This window comes from Aedes aegypti, chromosome 1, assembly GCF_002204515.2.
Source record: "Aedes aegypti strain LVP_AGWG chromosome 1, AaegL5.0 Primary Assembly, whole genome shotgun sequence".
Lineage (NCBI taxonomy): Eukaryota > Metazoa > Arthropoda > Insecta > Diptera > Culicidae > Aedes > Aedes aegypti.
The window spans coordinates 268,648,176-268,662,477 of record NC_035107.1 but is presented as its reverse complement, the minus strand read 5'-3'; the positions used below and the strand labels follow the sequence as shown (position 1 = coordinate 268,662,477).

The following is a 14,302-nucleotide window of genomic DNA, read 5'->3' as shown; positions in this document are numbered from 1 at the left end:
CATGTTGAGAATTAAAAGCAAGTTACACAGCGTGTCCAAAAGAAGAAGTTAGTCATCGGTGATGTAAAAACGCAGATCAGGCAAAAAAAAACTTCTTTCAATCCATGGCTGTAAAATGCCTATATTCCGTTACAAAAGATAAAAACCTACGGCATGTATCCTTGCGAAAAGCAAGAGAGGTGATCAGTAGAACGACGTACGTGATTCTATCCATGATCTATCTATCCATAACGTTGATAGACGTGATAGGCCATGTTCAACGGTGCTGTTTAAAGGCTAGTTTGACGAAGAGTGTCATAGAGTGCCCGATTTGAAAAAGCTGCGAGAAGCGGAATGCTGCTGACCGTAAAGAGCCATAGAGAGGGTTGTACAGAAAAGGTGTTACAAGTGCTATTCAAGTGCTGACCTCATCGTATCGTCTGTATACGAGAGGTAGTTTAGTTTCATTCAATCTGCGTTCTGTAACGTACCGCATCGGACAGAATTTGCGTGCTATCAAATCGGTCGAGCAATAGAGTTTTGTGTGTGGGCCCAGCGAAGGGCAACTGAAATAAAACGGTCGTTTCTTGTTGCAATTTACGCCGCGATTTTTAGTGCAATTCCGAAAATAAATCTTTCGCCAACGGTCCCGGTAAAGTGTATACACATTTTGGTCCTTCGAACCGGATGACCGTTGGTCGATCGATAGTGGACTGTACACTTTTAATGGACTGTGGACTATCCGCCCGTCGGCGAGTGAAAGTGTGAACAGTTGTGGCCATTGTTGGCGGTAAGGCGCAAATCGCCTATGTGAAGTTGCTCAATAGAGCGAAAAAAGTGAATTTGGCGCTACTTTTGCACACGGCTGAGCCCACTGAAGATCATCTAGCCAGCCACCCCACTGGGCGGTAATCGATCGACTCTGAGCAACGGATTGGGAGTATTGGGAGATTGGCCATCAAGGAGACTTCTGCAGGAACCAGGATCGACAGTGTCAAGGGAAGTACAATTGCTTGTGATTTGTGGTGGCGCCATGCATGAGGCACACCAAATGATTCTATGTCGGAGATCATATGAATAAAATGGTGGTTGAAAATTAGATTTTTCGTATGCGAATTTGTATCCCTGATCAGTTGACGGTTGGTCCTTGGTTCTGCTGGCTTTTCCGAGGCTCGTTATTTCACCTGGTTGTTGTTATTTCACCTCGTTGTTGTCAAGTTGGTCGGTCTGTTCTTTGTCAATTGGCCGTCGAGTCGAGTCGCGAATCGCGGTTGTCGAGTGATAGTGATTGCAAGTGAACTTGAACATTGTGCAGTTTGCTTGACAGACTACAGTTCGGTGCAAATAATAGTGAACAGTTGAACTTTTTTTGAAATATTTTAATAAGTGGTTCGAGAGTAAATTTTCAAAATGAGTGAACTGAAGAAGTTAAAGTCGCAACAACGACAGATTCGTAGCACGTTTGAGGGAGTAAAGCAGTTTATCGCGAAATTCAAGCGCGACAAGCATGAAGCTCAAATCGACACCCGAGTGGAAATCCTGGTGGAAGCAATGAAGAAGTTTTACGGTCTGCGTCGGAAGATCGAAGCGCTCACGGAGGAAGCTGATGAGAAGGAATTGCTGGCTACCAAGGGTGATCCAGTAGAGATGAAGGCAAACCTGGAAGAACTCGTTGAAAAGCGGCAGTTAGAACATAGCATCATCATCCAGCAAGCAGAAGACAGTTATTGTGAGCTGAAGTCGCTACAGCTTCTTCGTGGCAAACCGCCCTCAGAAGGTTCATCTGGTCCATCTGTTAGTTCCCAAGGAGGTTCAGCAGCTCTGTCGACAGTCAAGCTACCGGAGATTCGGTTACCCAGCTTCAATGGAAACATCCGTGACTGGGTGACATTTCGGGATATGTTTAGGAGTCTGATCCATCGCAATACCCAGCTGACTGACATCGATAAGTTCACCTATCTCCGATCTTCACTCGCAGGAGAAGCTCTTCAAGAAGTTGAACGGATAGAGATAACAGCGGCGAATTATCTCATCGCCTGGCAGCAACTGCAGAAGCGGTATGAAAATAATAAACTCATCGTCAAATCTCATATCGATGCACTTTTCGCAGTTGAGCCGTTGAAACGGGAGAGTTACGAGGCTTTGTGTCATCTCATTAGCGAGTACGACCGTGATCTTCAAATGCTGGACAAAATCGGAGAAGACACCTCCGGATGGAGTACAATTCTCGTCTACATGGTGTGCTCTAGACTGGATTCAGCAACCCTCCGAATCTGGGAAACGCATCATGCCTCAACGGAGGTGCCAGTGTACGAAGAGCTTATGGAGTTCTTGCGCAAGCATTGTGCTATCCTGCAGTCGATAGCACCAGCGAAGTCCGCTCAAACCGAGTCGAAGAAGCCCAAGTTCACCGTGAGCCACGCTCAGACATCCATTCCAGCCAATCGGTGTCCTTTTTGCTCAGAAGAGATGCATTCAGCGTTCAAGTGTCAGAAGTTCATGAAGATGAAGATTCCTGAGCGGTACGAGAAAGTGAAACGGCACGGGCTGTGCCTAAATTGTTTGTCTTCGTCACACATGGTTAGAGCGTGTACGGCCGGCGTCTGCCGACACTGCCAAAGGAAGCATCATTCTCTCCTCCACTCTGGAGGTGGTACCGGTGAAAAATCTGCCATTCCCGCCGCTCAAAACGATTCTTCCGTCCCACAGATTCAGAACCGATCACAGACGAACACACAGCAACCACAGACACAAGCCCAGAACCAACCAACACTGACTCAGACACCTAGCACGGGATCATTTCCCGTCGCAAACATAAGTTCGCACCCCCCCACCACCAGCCACCACAAATCGCACACTTCCAAGCAATTCCTTACCCGCCACCATACACACTTCTTCCCGCCAAGTTTTGTTGTCGACAGCGCTAGTTCGCGTGTAAGACAGATACGGGAACACTCAACTAGCTAGATCCGAATACCGTTTCGTCACAACAAGTCTTTCTCAAAAACTGAGATTACCTGTCAGTAGCCGGAATAGGAGGCTCTGTTGTGAAATCCACGAAGAAGGTGGACGCCACTATAGCTGCGCGGTCGTTCCACATTTTATCATACTCTGCGAACATCCAGCTTCACGTCCTGCCGAAGCTGACCTCTGAGTTGCCGATTCATCCCGTCAACATCGAGAAGCTAGCTATTCCTAGTGAAATTATCCTGGCAGATCCTAATTTCTGCGAACCAGGCCCAATCGACATTATCCTCGGCGCAGAGTACTACTACGACTTTCTCCTGGAAGATAGGAAGAAACTGTTCCAAGATGGACCAACGCTGCAAAGCACAGTCTTCGGATGGGTTGTATCTGGTCGAGTTTCCGGGAACGTCATCAAGATTCCCTCAACGATTACCCACTCCTATTCCACGGTTGAGCTGCGAGATCTCGTCGCTAAGTTCTGGGAGTTGGAGTCCTGCAACAGTTCCAGTACGATGTCGGTGGAAGAAACAGTGTGCGAGGAGTTGTTCGACAAGACGACAATACGTGCTGGAGATGGAAGATTTGTCGTCACCCTTCCCAAAAGAAAGCATATTATCGATCAATTGGGCGACTCCAAGCTCACCGCGCTGAAGAGACTTCACGGGATGGAGAGACGTTTTATCGGCAACGACTTGTTGCGGGCTCTTTACATCGATTTCGTCCAAGAATATTTGTCCATGAACCACATGCGCGAGGTTGACGTTAGTGAAGATGACAAGCTGTCCTACTATCTCCCACATCACGCCGTTCTCAAACCCGAAAGCACGACAACAAAGCTACGTGTTGTGTTCGACGCCTCCTGTCGAACGTCAACGGGAACATCCTTGAGCGACGGATTAATGGTAGGACCTGTGGCGCAAGATGACTTGCTCGCCATCATTCTGCGTTTTCGCTGTTGGAAGTTCGTGTTTGTCGCGGATATCGCTAAAATGTACCGGATGGTCAAGGTAGCAGAAGCCGATCATCCCCTCCAGCGGATTCTATGGCGAGATTCGCCTGACCAGTCTGTCAAGACGTACGAATTGACAACGGTCACGTACGGCACGGCCTCAGCACCATATCTTGCAACCAAGTGCCTCCAACGGCTAGCAACGGAAGGAGAAGCGTCGCACCCGGCAGCTGCGAAAGTCGTCCGCAAGGATTTTTACGTTGACGATTTGTTGACTGGTACCGACAGTCTCGACGATGGGAAAGCACTCGCTATAGATCTAATTTCGCTGACGAACTCAGCAGGCTTCATGTTGTGCAAGTGGAACTCGAACAGTTCCAAGCTGTTGGCCACGATTCCAGCAGAACTTCGAGACGAACGCTCCACCCTTGAACTCGATTCGTCAACGTCGATTGTTAAAACTCTTGGGCTCACTTGGGTACCTTTGGGGACGGACCTGGTGTAGTGGTTAGAACATACGCCTCTCACGCCGAGGACCTGGGATCGAATCCCATCCCCGAAATAGTCACAAAAAATTTCAGTGACGACTTCCTTCGGAAGGGAAGTAAAGCCGTTGGTCCCGAGATGAACTAGCCCAGGGCTAAAAATCTCGTTAATAAAGATAGAAAAAAAAAAAAAAAAACTTGGGTACCTGCTAAGGACATTTTCAAGTTCGCCGTACCAGGCTGGAGTTCTGAGCCAACCATCACCAAGCGGGTTGTTCTTCTCTAGAGGGGCCCAGATAGCCGTAGCGGTAAACGCGCAGCTATTCAGCATGACCATGCTGAGGGTCGTGGGTTCGAATCCCGCTGATCGAGGATCTTTTCGTAAAGGAAATTTTCTCGATTCCCAGGGCATAGAGTATCTTCGTACCTGCCACACGATATACACATGCAAAAATGGTCAATCGGCAAAGAAAGCTCTTAGTTAATAACTGTGGAAGTGCTCATAAGAACACTAATCTGAGAAGCAGGCTTTGTCCCAGTTGGGACGTAATGTCAGAAAGAAGAAGAAGTTGTTCTCTCCGACGCCGCCCGCATCTTCGATCCTCTGGGGCTCATCAGTCCGGTTACTGTCCAAGCGAACATATTTCTTCAGCAGCTGTGGAAGCAGAAATCAGATTGGGATGAGGCTTTACCTGAATACTTCCAGGCCGTCTGGAACGAGTTTCGTCGGAATGCTGGTGTGCTCGAGACTCTCTCGGTTCCAAGATGGACAGGCTTCAGTAGCAGCTTAGTATCGGTTAAGCTGCATGGATTCTGTGATGCATTAGAGGCAGCATATGGTGCTTGCCTGTATCTGCGGTGCGAATCATCGGATGGGTCAGTTACCGTCCGCCTCATCACGTCGAAATCGCGCGTGGCGCCGCTGGAGGACCTCTCCCGCAAAAAGAAGAAGCAGTCGATCCCGCGACTGGAGCTCTCATCGGCTTTACTTCTGAGTCATCTCTTCGAGAAATTCCGGAATAGCGTCCACATTTCAGCCAATGCCTACTCCTGGACGGACTCCATGATAGTCAAGTGTTGGCTATCGTCACTTCCGTCACGTTGGCAAATGTTCGTCGCCAACAGAGTATCAGAAATCCAGCACATCACTAAGTCTGGAGTCTGGAATCACGTCGCTGGTGCTGACATTCCGGCGGACATCGTATCCCGCGGGATGACACCTGCACAGTTGGCATATCAGTCGGTTTGGTTTGAAGGTCCATTGTGGCTACGCCAAGATCGAACCACTTGGCCCAAGTCAACTGCTGTTCAACCAGAGTTGAACAAGGCATTGCTGGAGGAAAAGCCAGCAACATCACTTCCCGCTCAAATCAAGCCACCTAGTTCGATATTTTTGCTGCGTTTCCGATACTAGTCCGACTCGTTGCGTGGATTCGTCGGTTCGAAAACAACGCAATCCCGAGAAACCGTGTCTGCAAGCACAGTGGTAACCTGTCATCATCGGAACTCAAAGAAGCCGAACTACAGTTAGTCCGGTTTTCCCAGTCGGAAAGCTTTCCGGTGGAAATAGCTGTGTTGTCTAAAAATCAGCCTATCAGTCCATCGTCAAAACTCCTTACAGCGAATCCTTTCTTGGCCGAAAGCGTACTTCGTGTCGGCGGCCGGCTGCATAATGCTCCCATAGCAGAAAGCCGCAAGCATCCGCTGATTCTTCATCATCAACATCCCCTGACGCAGCTGATAATGGATCACTACCACCGAAAACTGTTCCACGCTGGACAGCAACACTTGATCAGTTCCGTCAGAGAGAAGTTCTGGCCAACACGTTCCCGAGACGCACAGTGGGACGAAACTGAAAATTGACGGTCAAAACCTCTTAGAGGTGTTTTAGCCCATAGGTGTCTTCGGGACATTGTTTTGAATTAGCATCCCGAGTAATAATAAAAAATATTTTTTAAATTAGACTAAATAAGACTCCCGAGCAAAAATATTTTTTTGAAAATAATTTTTGGGCAATCATTACTTCAGCAAAGTTTTAATTCTTTTTATTTTCCACAGCTTTGCTGAACATACTTGATATTTTTGACTTCGTTTTCACGGAATTTAATCAATTTTACCATAAATATCAGTTTTTTGACCATTTCTATGCTCAATGTGCAATTTACGAACATGATATGTTCTACAACATTTTATGTATTACAAAAATACACAAATTTGACGAATATACCAAAGCTGTGAAATCATCACATCCAAAGATATAATGAAATTATTTTAATATTTATATCATTTTCGACCATTTTTCTAAGCAAGTTTCTTCTGAATCGGCCCTTTTTGGCAGCCATAATTAGTATACTTTGATGCCTTATTATATCAGTTAAAGCCCCATAGCAACAGAATGATCGGGTCTCACAGGGCTCATTGATTTCAACCAGTTTTTTGACGAGCTTGGAATTTTGATCTTAAATAGTTTTTTGACCTTTTGTATACTCACAGTGCAATACTCTGTATTAGTTATATCATAAAATAACATATTAGAAAACAGCTTTATCACACTAAAACTGCTCAATTTTAGCATCAAATCGTAGTTATCGACGGTAATTTGGCTTCGGTCACAATGCGTGAAAAATTTAAGAACAAATAATAATATGGTCGGTGTTCAAACAGACTGAACCAAGTTTTTTAATGATTGTAGGAAAACGCCAGGCAGAGTTCTGTTTGATCCTTCGACCTTGACGCTTGCTCCTGGGCAGTGCGTCAAGAAAGCCCGAACAGTTTTTTTTTTTATTCTTTTTGGGTCGCGCGCTTATTTTTTTTTTTTTCCTGAGTGCTTTTTTATAGCCGAGCAAACGAGTGAAGCCGAAAGTGGATTGTGGCTGCTCAGTCAAGGATAACGGATCAATTGGTGAGCTCGTTTCATGCTACTATTTCTAATCTATAAAATATGTATGACTGCACATTCAATCGTTACAATGGTGGGATGTAAATATGATTTTTCAACAAATTATGGATGGTTCGTCACTGTGAGTATCGACACAAACTCTGATTCATGATTTATTTATGTTTAACATTTCTTTTTCAGAACACCTCTTATATACCTTTATTTTTGTAATTAAAAAAACTTTGAATGGTTCGACACTGTAAGTGTCGGCATAAGAATAAGAGTGTTCTATGATGTCCCAACCAATCGAGTTTTTTGTTTCTTTTCAAATGAGTAAAATATAATAACACATGCTTTCGTCCTGACAGCTGTAGGAATGTTACATTAAGGTATTTGTTCAACAAACTTTGCATGGTTCGTCACCTCAAGTGTCGGCATAATTTTCCTCTACATAGAAATTGTTCATATCAAATGAAAATATTATATTTACGTATAAGCATATATATATATATATATCTCACAAATCATTGTTTATCATGGTCTAATCGCTTATCAAAGTGAATCCTATGACCCAACGATCCTCCCCATTAACAAACATCCCTCCCAGTAACCTTTGTGGAGATGCAGAAGCAAACACGGTCTCCAAAAAGCAAAGGTTACACACTAACATTCCTTCCCCCAATCCCACCTGACTGCAAGGACGTGGCCGGCGCCGTTATTGACCCTGTATAAATAGAGGCACTGAATTATGCACACTGAAGAAGATTATGGCCAATCCCAGCCGAACTTCTAGTTGATTCTTTGTGCATTTTCACTGACTTCGGTCAATCACGGAATAGCAACCATTGATATGTGTAGTCAGTCTAAGCTAAGCTAAGCTAAGCTAAGCTAAGCTAAGATGATTGTGGGAAAACGCCAGGCATTCAAAATATCAAAACATTTCCATTATTTGTTGTGATGATGGAACTTATCTTTTTGATGATACGTCTGTATCAAAATACCATCGTGTTACCAACATATCTCTATGACACCCAAATATCATTTGGTCCAGTCTGTCTGAACACCGATCATATGTATTTTATGATAAAAAGCAAAAAATATTGAGAGTAAAGCATAATTTCGCCTGTTAAACACAATTCCTTTCATTTTCCAACCATTACCATTTTCAACCATTTCGTTGTGCCGGCCGAAGTGAACTTGTATCCTAAATTGTTGATACATGAGAAACCTACCTAGTAAATTCACAAAAATAGTATTTATTTTAATAAAACATTGTTTTTTGATAGCTTGTCAGCTTATATAGATGTCTTCGACATAGTTGTTAAGATTTGTGATATAAGAAATCCCAAGTTTATTGATTGCACTATGAGCGTACAAAAGGTCAAAAACTATAGATATATCTTATGTCAAAATAAAATTCCATGCTTCTCAAAAAATTGTTGAAATCAATAAGCCCTGTGAGACCCGATCATTCTGTTGCCATGGGGCTTTAACTGATATAATAAGGCATCAAAGTATACTAAATATGGCTGCCAAAAAATGCCGATTCAGAAGAAACTTGCTTAGAAAAATGGTCGAAAATAATATAAATTTTAACATAATTTCATTATATCTTGGAATGTGAAGATTTCACAGTTTTGGTATATTCAGCAAATTTGTGTATTTTTGTAATACATAAAATGTTGTAGAACATGTCATGTTCGTACATTGCACATTGAGCATAGAAATGGTCAAAAAACTGATATTTATGGTAAAATAGGTTAAATTTAAAACTTTAACCGTGAAAACGAAGTCAAAAATATCATGTATGTTCAGCAAAGCTGTGGAAAATAAAAAGAACTAAAACTGTGCTGAAGTAATGACCGCCCAAAAAAAAAATTCAAAAAAATATATTTGCTCGGGTCTAATATGAATATTATTTTTTATTATTACTCGGGATGCTAATTCAAAACAATGTCCCGAAGACACCTATGGGCTAAAACGCCTCTAAGAGGTTTTGACCGTCAATTTTCAGTTTCGTCCCACTGTGAGACGTCGCCCATAGGACCATCCATCGTTGTGTTCCCTGCTTCAGGAGTAAACCAAAGGTCCACGAACAGTTGATGGTCGATTTACCGTCTGTCCGGGTTACACCCGAAGCTGTTTTCCTGAAAGTAGGTATCGACTTATGCGGACCGTTCTACATCCGATATCCAGGTCGACGAAGTGCACCGATAAAAACCTTTGTATGCATTTTCGTCCGTTTGGCAACCAAGGCCGTTCACATGGAGATCGTCGGGGACCTGTCAACTCAAGCTTTCTTGGCGGCCTTCAAACGATTCGTTGCAATCCGTGGTAAGCCACAACTGGTCATGTGTGACAACGCGACCAATTTCGTAGGAGCGAACAAGGAGCTCGAAATACTTCGTCGGCAGCTGAATCATCAGCAAGACGCACTGGTCAATGCAGCACTAGAAGATGGAATCGACTTCAAATTCATCCCGCCTCGCTCTTCAAATTTCGGCGGATTGTGGGAGGCGGCAATGAAATCCTTCAAAGGCCACTTCCGTAAGACTATCGGTGACAGAACATTGACGTACGACGAGCTACACACCGTAGTTCACCAAGTTGCAGCGATCCTAAACTCTAGACCATTGACACCGCTCAGCAACGACCCCGCCGACTTCACGGCCCTCACACCAGGCCACTTTCTAGTTGGCAGACCTTTCACTGCCGTGCCAGAGCCGGACCTACAAGAGGTTCCGGAAAATCGTCTGTCGCAATGGCAACGCACTCAGCATTTCGTCCAGCAGCTATGGAGGAAGTGGAAGTCGCAGTACCTCTCAGATCTCCACAATCGTAAGAGAAGTGCAGATGCACAGCCATTTATTCTGTTCTCTAGATTTGTGCTCTTGAATATTCAAGGCGTGACTTGGTTTAGTAGGCATTTTTATAGTTATAGTGTTTTTCAAGCAGGAAGTAGAGATATTCAAGAGCATCAATAGAGATTTTAGAAGTGTCCCGGATAACCTGTTAAGTCTTCGCGGAGAACCAAGTGCTCCGCAGAGCACGAAATGAAAACCACTGGACCACTTTCAGGGAAGCTGATGCCATTAATTTATTTTCATTTATCAGCAATAGCTGGAAGTCAGAATCTGAGAAATAATAGACGGGTTTGGTGGTATAATGGCTACCGCTTCCGCTTCATTCACAGAAGGTCATGGGTTCAATCCCAGGCTCGTCCCTTTCCTCGTACTTTGTAGTCTTATCTTTCACGTTCTTCTATCTTCCACTCGTAATCTATCACACATAAATTGTTAGAACTTGAGAGAGACAAAAAACCGTTTCCCTACGCTTGCATTCTGCCATAATTATAACACGCCTTGCCTTACGCCTGATACATAAGCAGTATGCTAACCAAAAAGCATTATTACGGCGTAAATGCAGGAGTATATCCGATCTACTGTGGGCCAGTTTAAAATGCAACATCAATTCCTCTACTTTCCTCCACATTGGTCTGCACCGCAGAGCAGCACTTTTACTTTGAGGATGTCTGTTAGTCCCATGCAGTCATCTGGTTGGTTCCCTGTGTAAGTGCAGCTGATCTGGCGATACTAGAGTAGCAACCACAGGTGGCCAATCAACTCAAGCTCAAGCATCAATATCTGGAATTTAAAATATTAGAAACAAGATGTGTTTCGGTTCTCGATTGTTTCAGATACGTCTTTCGGGACTTTCGGGGTTGTTTCAGACATGGTAGTTTAAATCTAGGAGGGCGTCGGTACCGTACATCGATGATGACGAAGGTTTACCATCATCGGCTAATTAGTAACTTTCAATAATAATTTATGCTAGTGTACATATTCTAATATTGGATTATTTTCTTGTGTACCTGACAATTCATCACTCGATTTTGGATAGCTACTCGTCCTTGATCGCTTTATTTCTAAAGTATTTAACTACCCGTCTTGGTGCTTCTACACATGTATACAGCATACGCCAAGATGTTTTTCTCTTCATATGCGTGATTCTTTGATAGCTGTCAGTAAGCCTTTGACTTACTAGTTGAGATGCAATCGTGACCAGTGAATCGCCGCATAATCCGTATAACTAAAGCCAACTTCTATTCTCCGTAGAACTGCTGCATTATCGTGAAAAATGAAAAAGCTGTTTTCATTGCCTGCGAAAACATAACGATGAAATTTCAAATTGTTTTTTCAACAATCTTCCAAGAAGTGCGCTTACCTCCGCAAAAGTGGATCGATTAACATAGAAGAATTTAGCGGCAGTGATACCCACCGGTCGGTCCGCTCTCATTTTCATGAACAACAGCAAACGTCTTTCGGCAGGCATTCGCATGTACCAGTTCGAATTATAGATTGCTTCGGACACCAGAGCGCTCTGTGTGTTATTGGATAGAAAGAACGATAAGTTATAGTAACTGTTACCACATAAGAATTTGTTTTTTATGTATCATATACACTGTATCATGAATTGAATACTATATTGAATAGTTGTCTACCTCTTCCGTGAGCTCAGCTCCCAACATCGAGAACGAGAAAATTAGAAATACGATATACTGCAGAACGAATATCATCGACGCAATGACGACTAAGTCATCGATCTACAACAGAAAAGAAGAATTCAGAGTCATTCTGCGTGCTGCACAATTGCTTCGTCCTACCATACTGATGACGAACAGCAAGTAGCATGTTTGAGTTATGCATGTACAGTACAATACAGCAAGCAGCGGACTTAGCACGATCTCCAAACTGCGAGCACATCTGTAGCATACCTCATGCGTGGACACAATACTTGCCAGTCGTTCTGTGTACTGCTTCGGATCGGTGTATTGATCAAGTCGGGCTATTTCCAAGCGAACTACTTTGAGCAGACTGGACACATGATGCAGTAGATTCCAGAAAAGACACTCTTGCGATGAAAAAGTTCCCAGCAACAGGTATTCAACAAGAAGTGATATGATTGTTACAAGCAACCATATCCAGTAATTGGTCGAATGGTCGAACAGTACATAGCTACGAGATTCAAAAGATTAGTGAATGTATCGGACGAAAAATGCATGTAGACTCACTCCGCCTCCATAACCGCTGAAGGTAATTGGATTGTCTCATTGGAGTTACAGTACCGGTATGTCGTTAAAATAGCGGGAACCAATCCGTAGATACTGGCTTGTATGAATACGATGGATACGTAGATCTTCACGAGGTAGTCGGCCGATTTAAGTAGATGCCGTAGCATTTGCCGGACGTCTTCATAGGGAGAGTTTTCAAATGTAGATATTGCATCTTGAAGTTCAACGAAGCAATTTTGGACAGTCTTGCGATTGATCATGTGAACAACGCATCGAAGCACAATAACGCACATGGAGAAAACTTCTAGAATTGATTTCAGAAGATATTGGAGCATTCTTTCCCCTCGTGTGATATACAGGCATCCTGGCAGTATGTACCAAAACAGCAGACAGAAACTGATAAACACGGTTTGCCAGCAAGGCTTGTCCAGATTGACGTCGTGCCAAAGTCCAAGCCATCTGCATAGCTTCAACGAAGCGGACATGAGCCGAAACGGAGGTTTTTGCTGCATCGTCACTGGCCTGCGTATGATCGTTACGTTAATACGGGATTTAAATAGTCAATCATTTGGCTTTGCATTTTAAAAAAGGAATTCCTTGTAATTCGTGTGACATGAAAAGTGGAAATCGATTAAAAGGAAAAGGAACTGTTTCCTTTGAAGGGATATTATTTACTCAAAATGTAATTTGCAACATAAATGAAAACATATTCGCCAATTGCTTGAACACTTGTTTCTGGTCAATCGGATGGTTGTATCCGAGCTGAAGAATACTAAACTAAGGTATTTCACACCAGATAATTCTCAACACAAACCACCCCAATAAGAGATAAAATAGCTTACAAGGGAAGTTCACAATGGTGTTACATGGGGTTCTCAACTGGGCTATTTTTGCTAGATTCTATAAGTCGAAATATGAAAAACCCCAAAGCCTTTCGAGCGATGGATCAGTGATGTAGCCAGGAGGGGCTCTGAAAGGGCAACGTTGTACTTATATAACATCATGTAGTTTATTGAAAATTTGTCAAGAAGACTTTTTCAGTATTTATTGTGATGATAACGAACACTTTTAACATATATTTATGGTTATACTGTTTTTTCATTATGCCATATGCATAACCAGGATAGACTCTTATTGGCATACTTAACAAATAAAACCATATTAATTATGCATCAATACTTCGTTCACTTTTTGATTTTCTCATATTTTTCATAGAACTCGAGATGAGCCAAATGTTTTTCCGGTAGTGCAGTCAAGCAGGCAACAGATCGGCTTGCGGAAATGCATCTAACGATTTATTATTTTTTCGATTAAAGCTTTTATTTACGAGATATTTCCAGTCAGATGCCATTCCCCATACAAAATTAAACGAGAAAACTTCTGCTGATCAACTGTGGGCATAAACAAAGCAGGTAGTTCATTGACAATAGAGTACCTGCTTTACTCTTGTCCACAGTTGATCAGCAGAAGTTTTCCCGTTTCATTTTGTATGGAGAAAGGCATCTAACTTCAAATATCTCGTAAATGAAAGCTTCAATCGAAAAAAATATTTGGTAGGGTTTTGTTCTTCTTCGTCGTAAGCGCTACTATTCGTCGTATCAAACTTTAAATGTTCCACTACGGCGGATATTCAAACCTACCTGCAACATAGATTCATTATCCAAGTGTAATTTTGTGAAAGCTGTTATGGTTTGTACACTTGTACACCAAAAATGCAATAAAACTACTGTATTTTGGTAAATAACTTCAGTTCAATTATCCACTTTTCACTTTTTCACCGAAATCGCATGGACGAACACGATTTGAGAGAAATGCTTAGCGATCGACTGAGCCACACCACTTTCCAACAAAAGTTTCTTCCCGCTCCCGTGGGTGACTTACTTCGCCGGGCACTTATTTTAACTATGGAAAATCTTCGTACTTCTTCACTGAAGGATTTCATTCCAATCACACGCCGTAAAACTTCAATAAAT

At 43.0% G+C, this 14,302-nt stretch overlaps 1 protein-coding gene across 1 annotated transcript; it reads right to left on the bottom strand.

Moving 5' to 3' along the window:
• Nucleotides 1–11,094: 11,094 nt before the first annotated feature.
• LOC5573330 (odorant receptor 9a) lies at nt 11,095–12,846 on the bottom strand. Its single transcript, XM_001654500.3, has 5 exons — nt 12,330–12,846; nt 11,922–12,273; nt 11,760–11,861; nt 11,483–11,638; nt 11,095–11,417 (listed from the first exon to the last, which is right to left on the bottom strand). Exons 1-5 carry the CDS (start codon nt 12,839–12,841, stop codon nt 11,361–11,363), a joined length of 1,179 nt encoding a protein of 392 aa, XP_001654550.3. The 5' UTR covers nt 12,842–12,846; the 3' UTR covers nt 11,095–11,360.
• Nucleotides 12,847–14,302: the final 1,456 nt, after the last annotated feature.

What these genes read in the sequence shown, in the direction of transcription:
- LOC5573330 (XM_001654500.3), bottom strand. Translation starts at nt 12,841, where the DNA reads ATGCAGCAAAAACCTCCGTTTCGGCTCATGTCCGCTTCGTTGAAGCTA. An exon ending in TCAGCGGTTATGGAGGCGGA is followed by an intron (nt 12,274 to 12,329) that starts GTGAGTCTACAT and finishes TGAATCTCGTAG; the next exon opens with CTATGTACTGTTCGACCATT. An exon ending in ATCGATCCACTTTTGCGGAG is followed by an intron (nt 11,418 to 11,482) that starts GTAAGCGCACTT and finishes ATGTTTTCGCAG; the next exon opens with GCAATGAAAACAGCTTTTTC.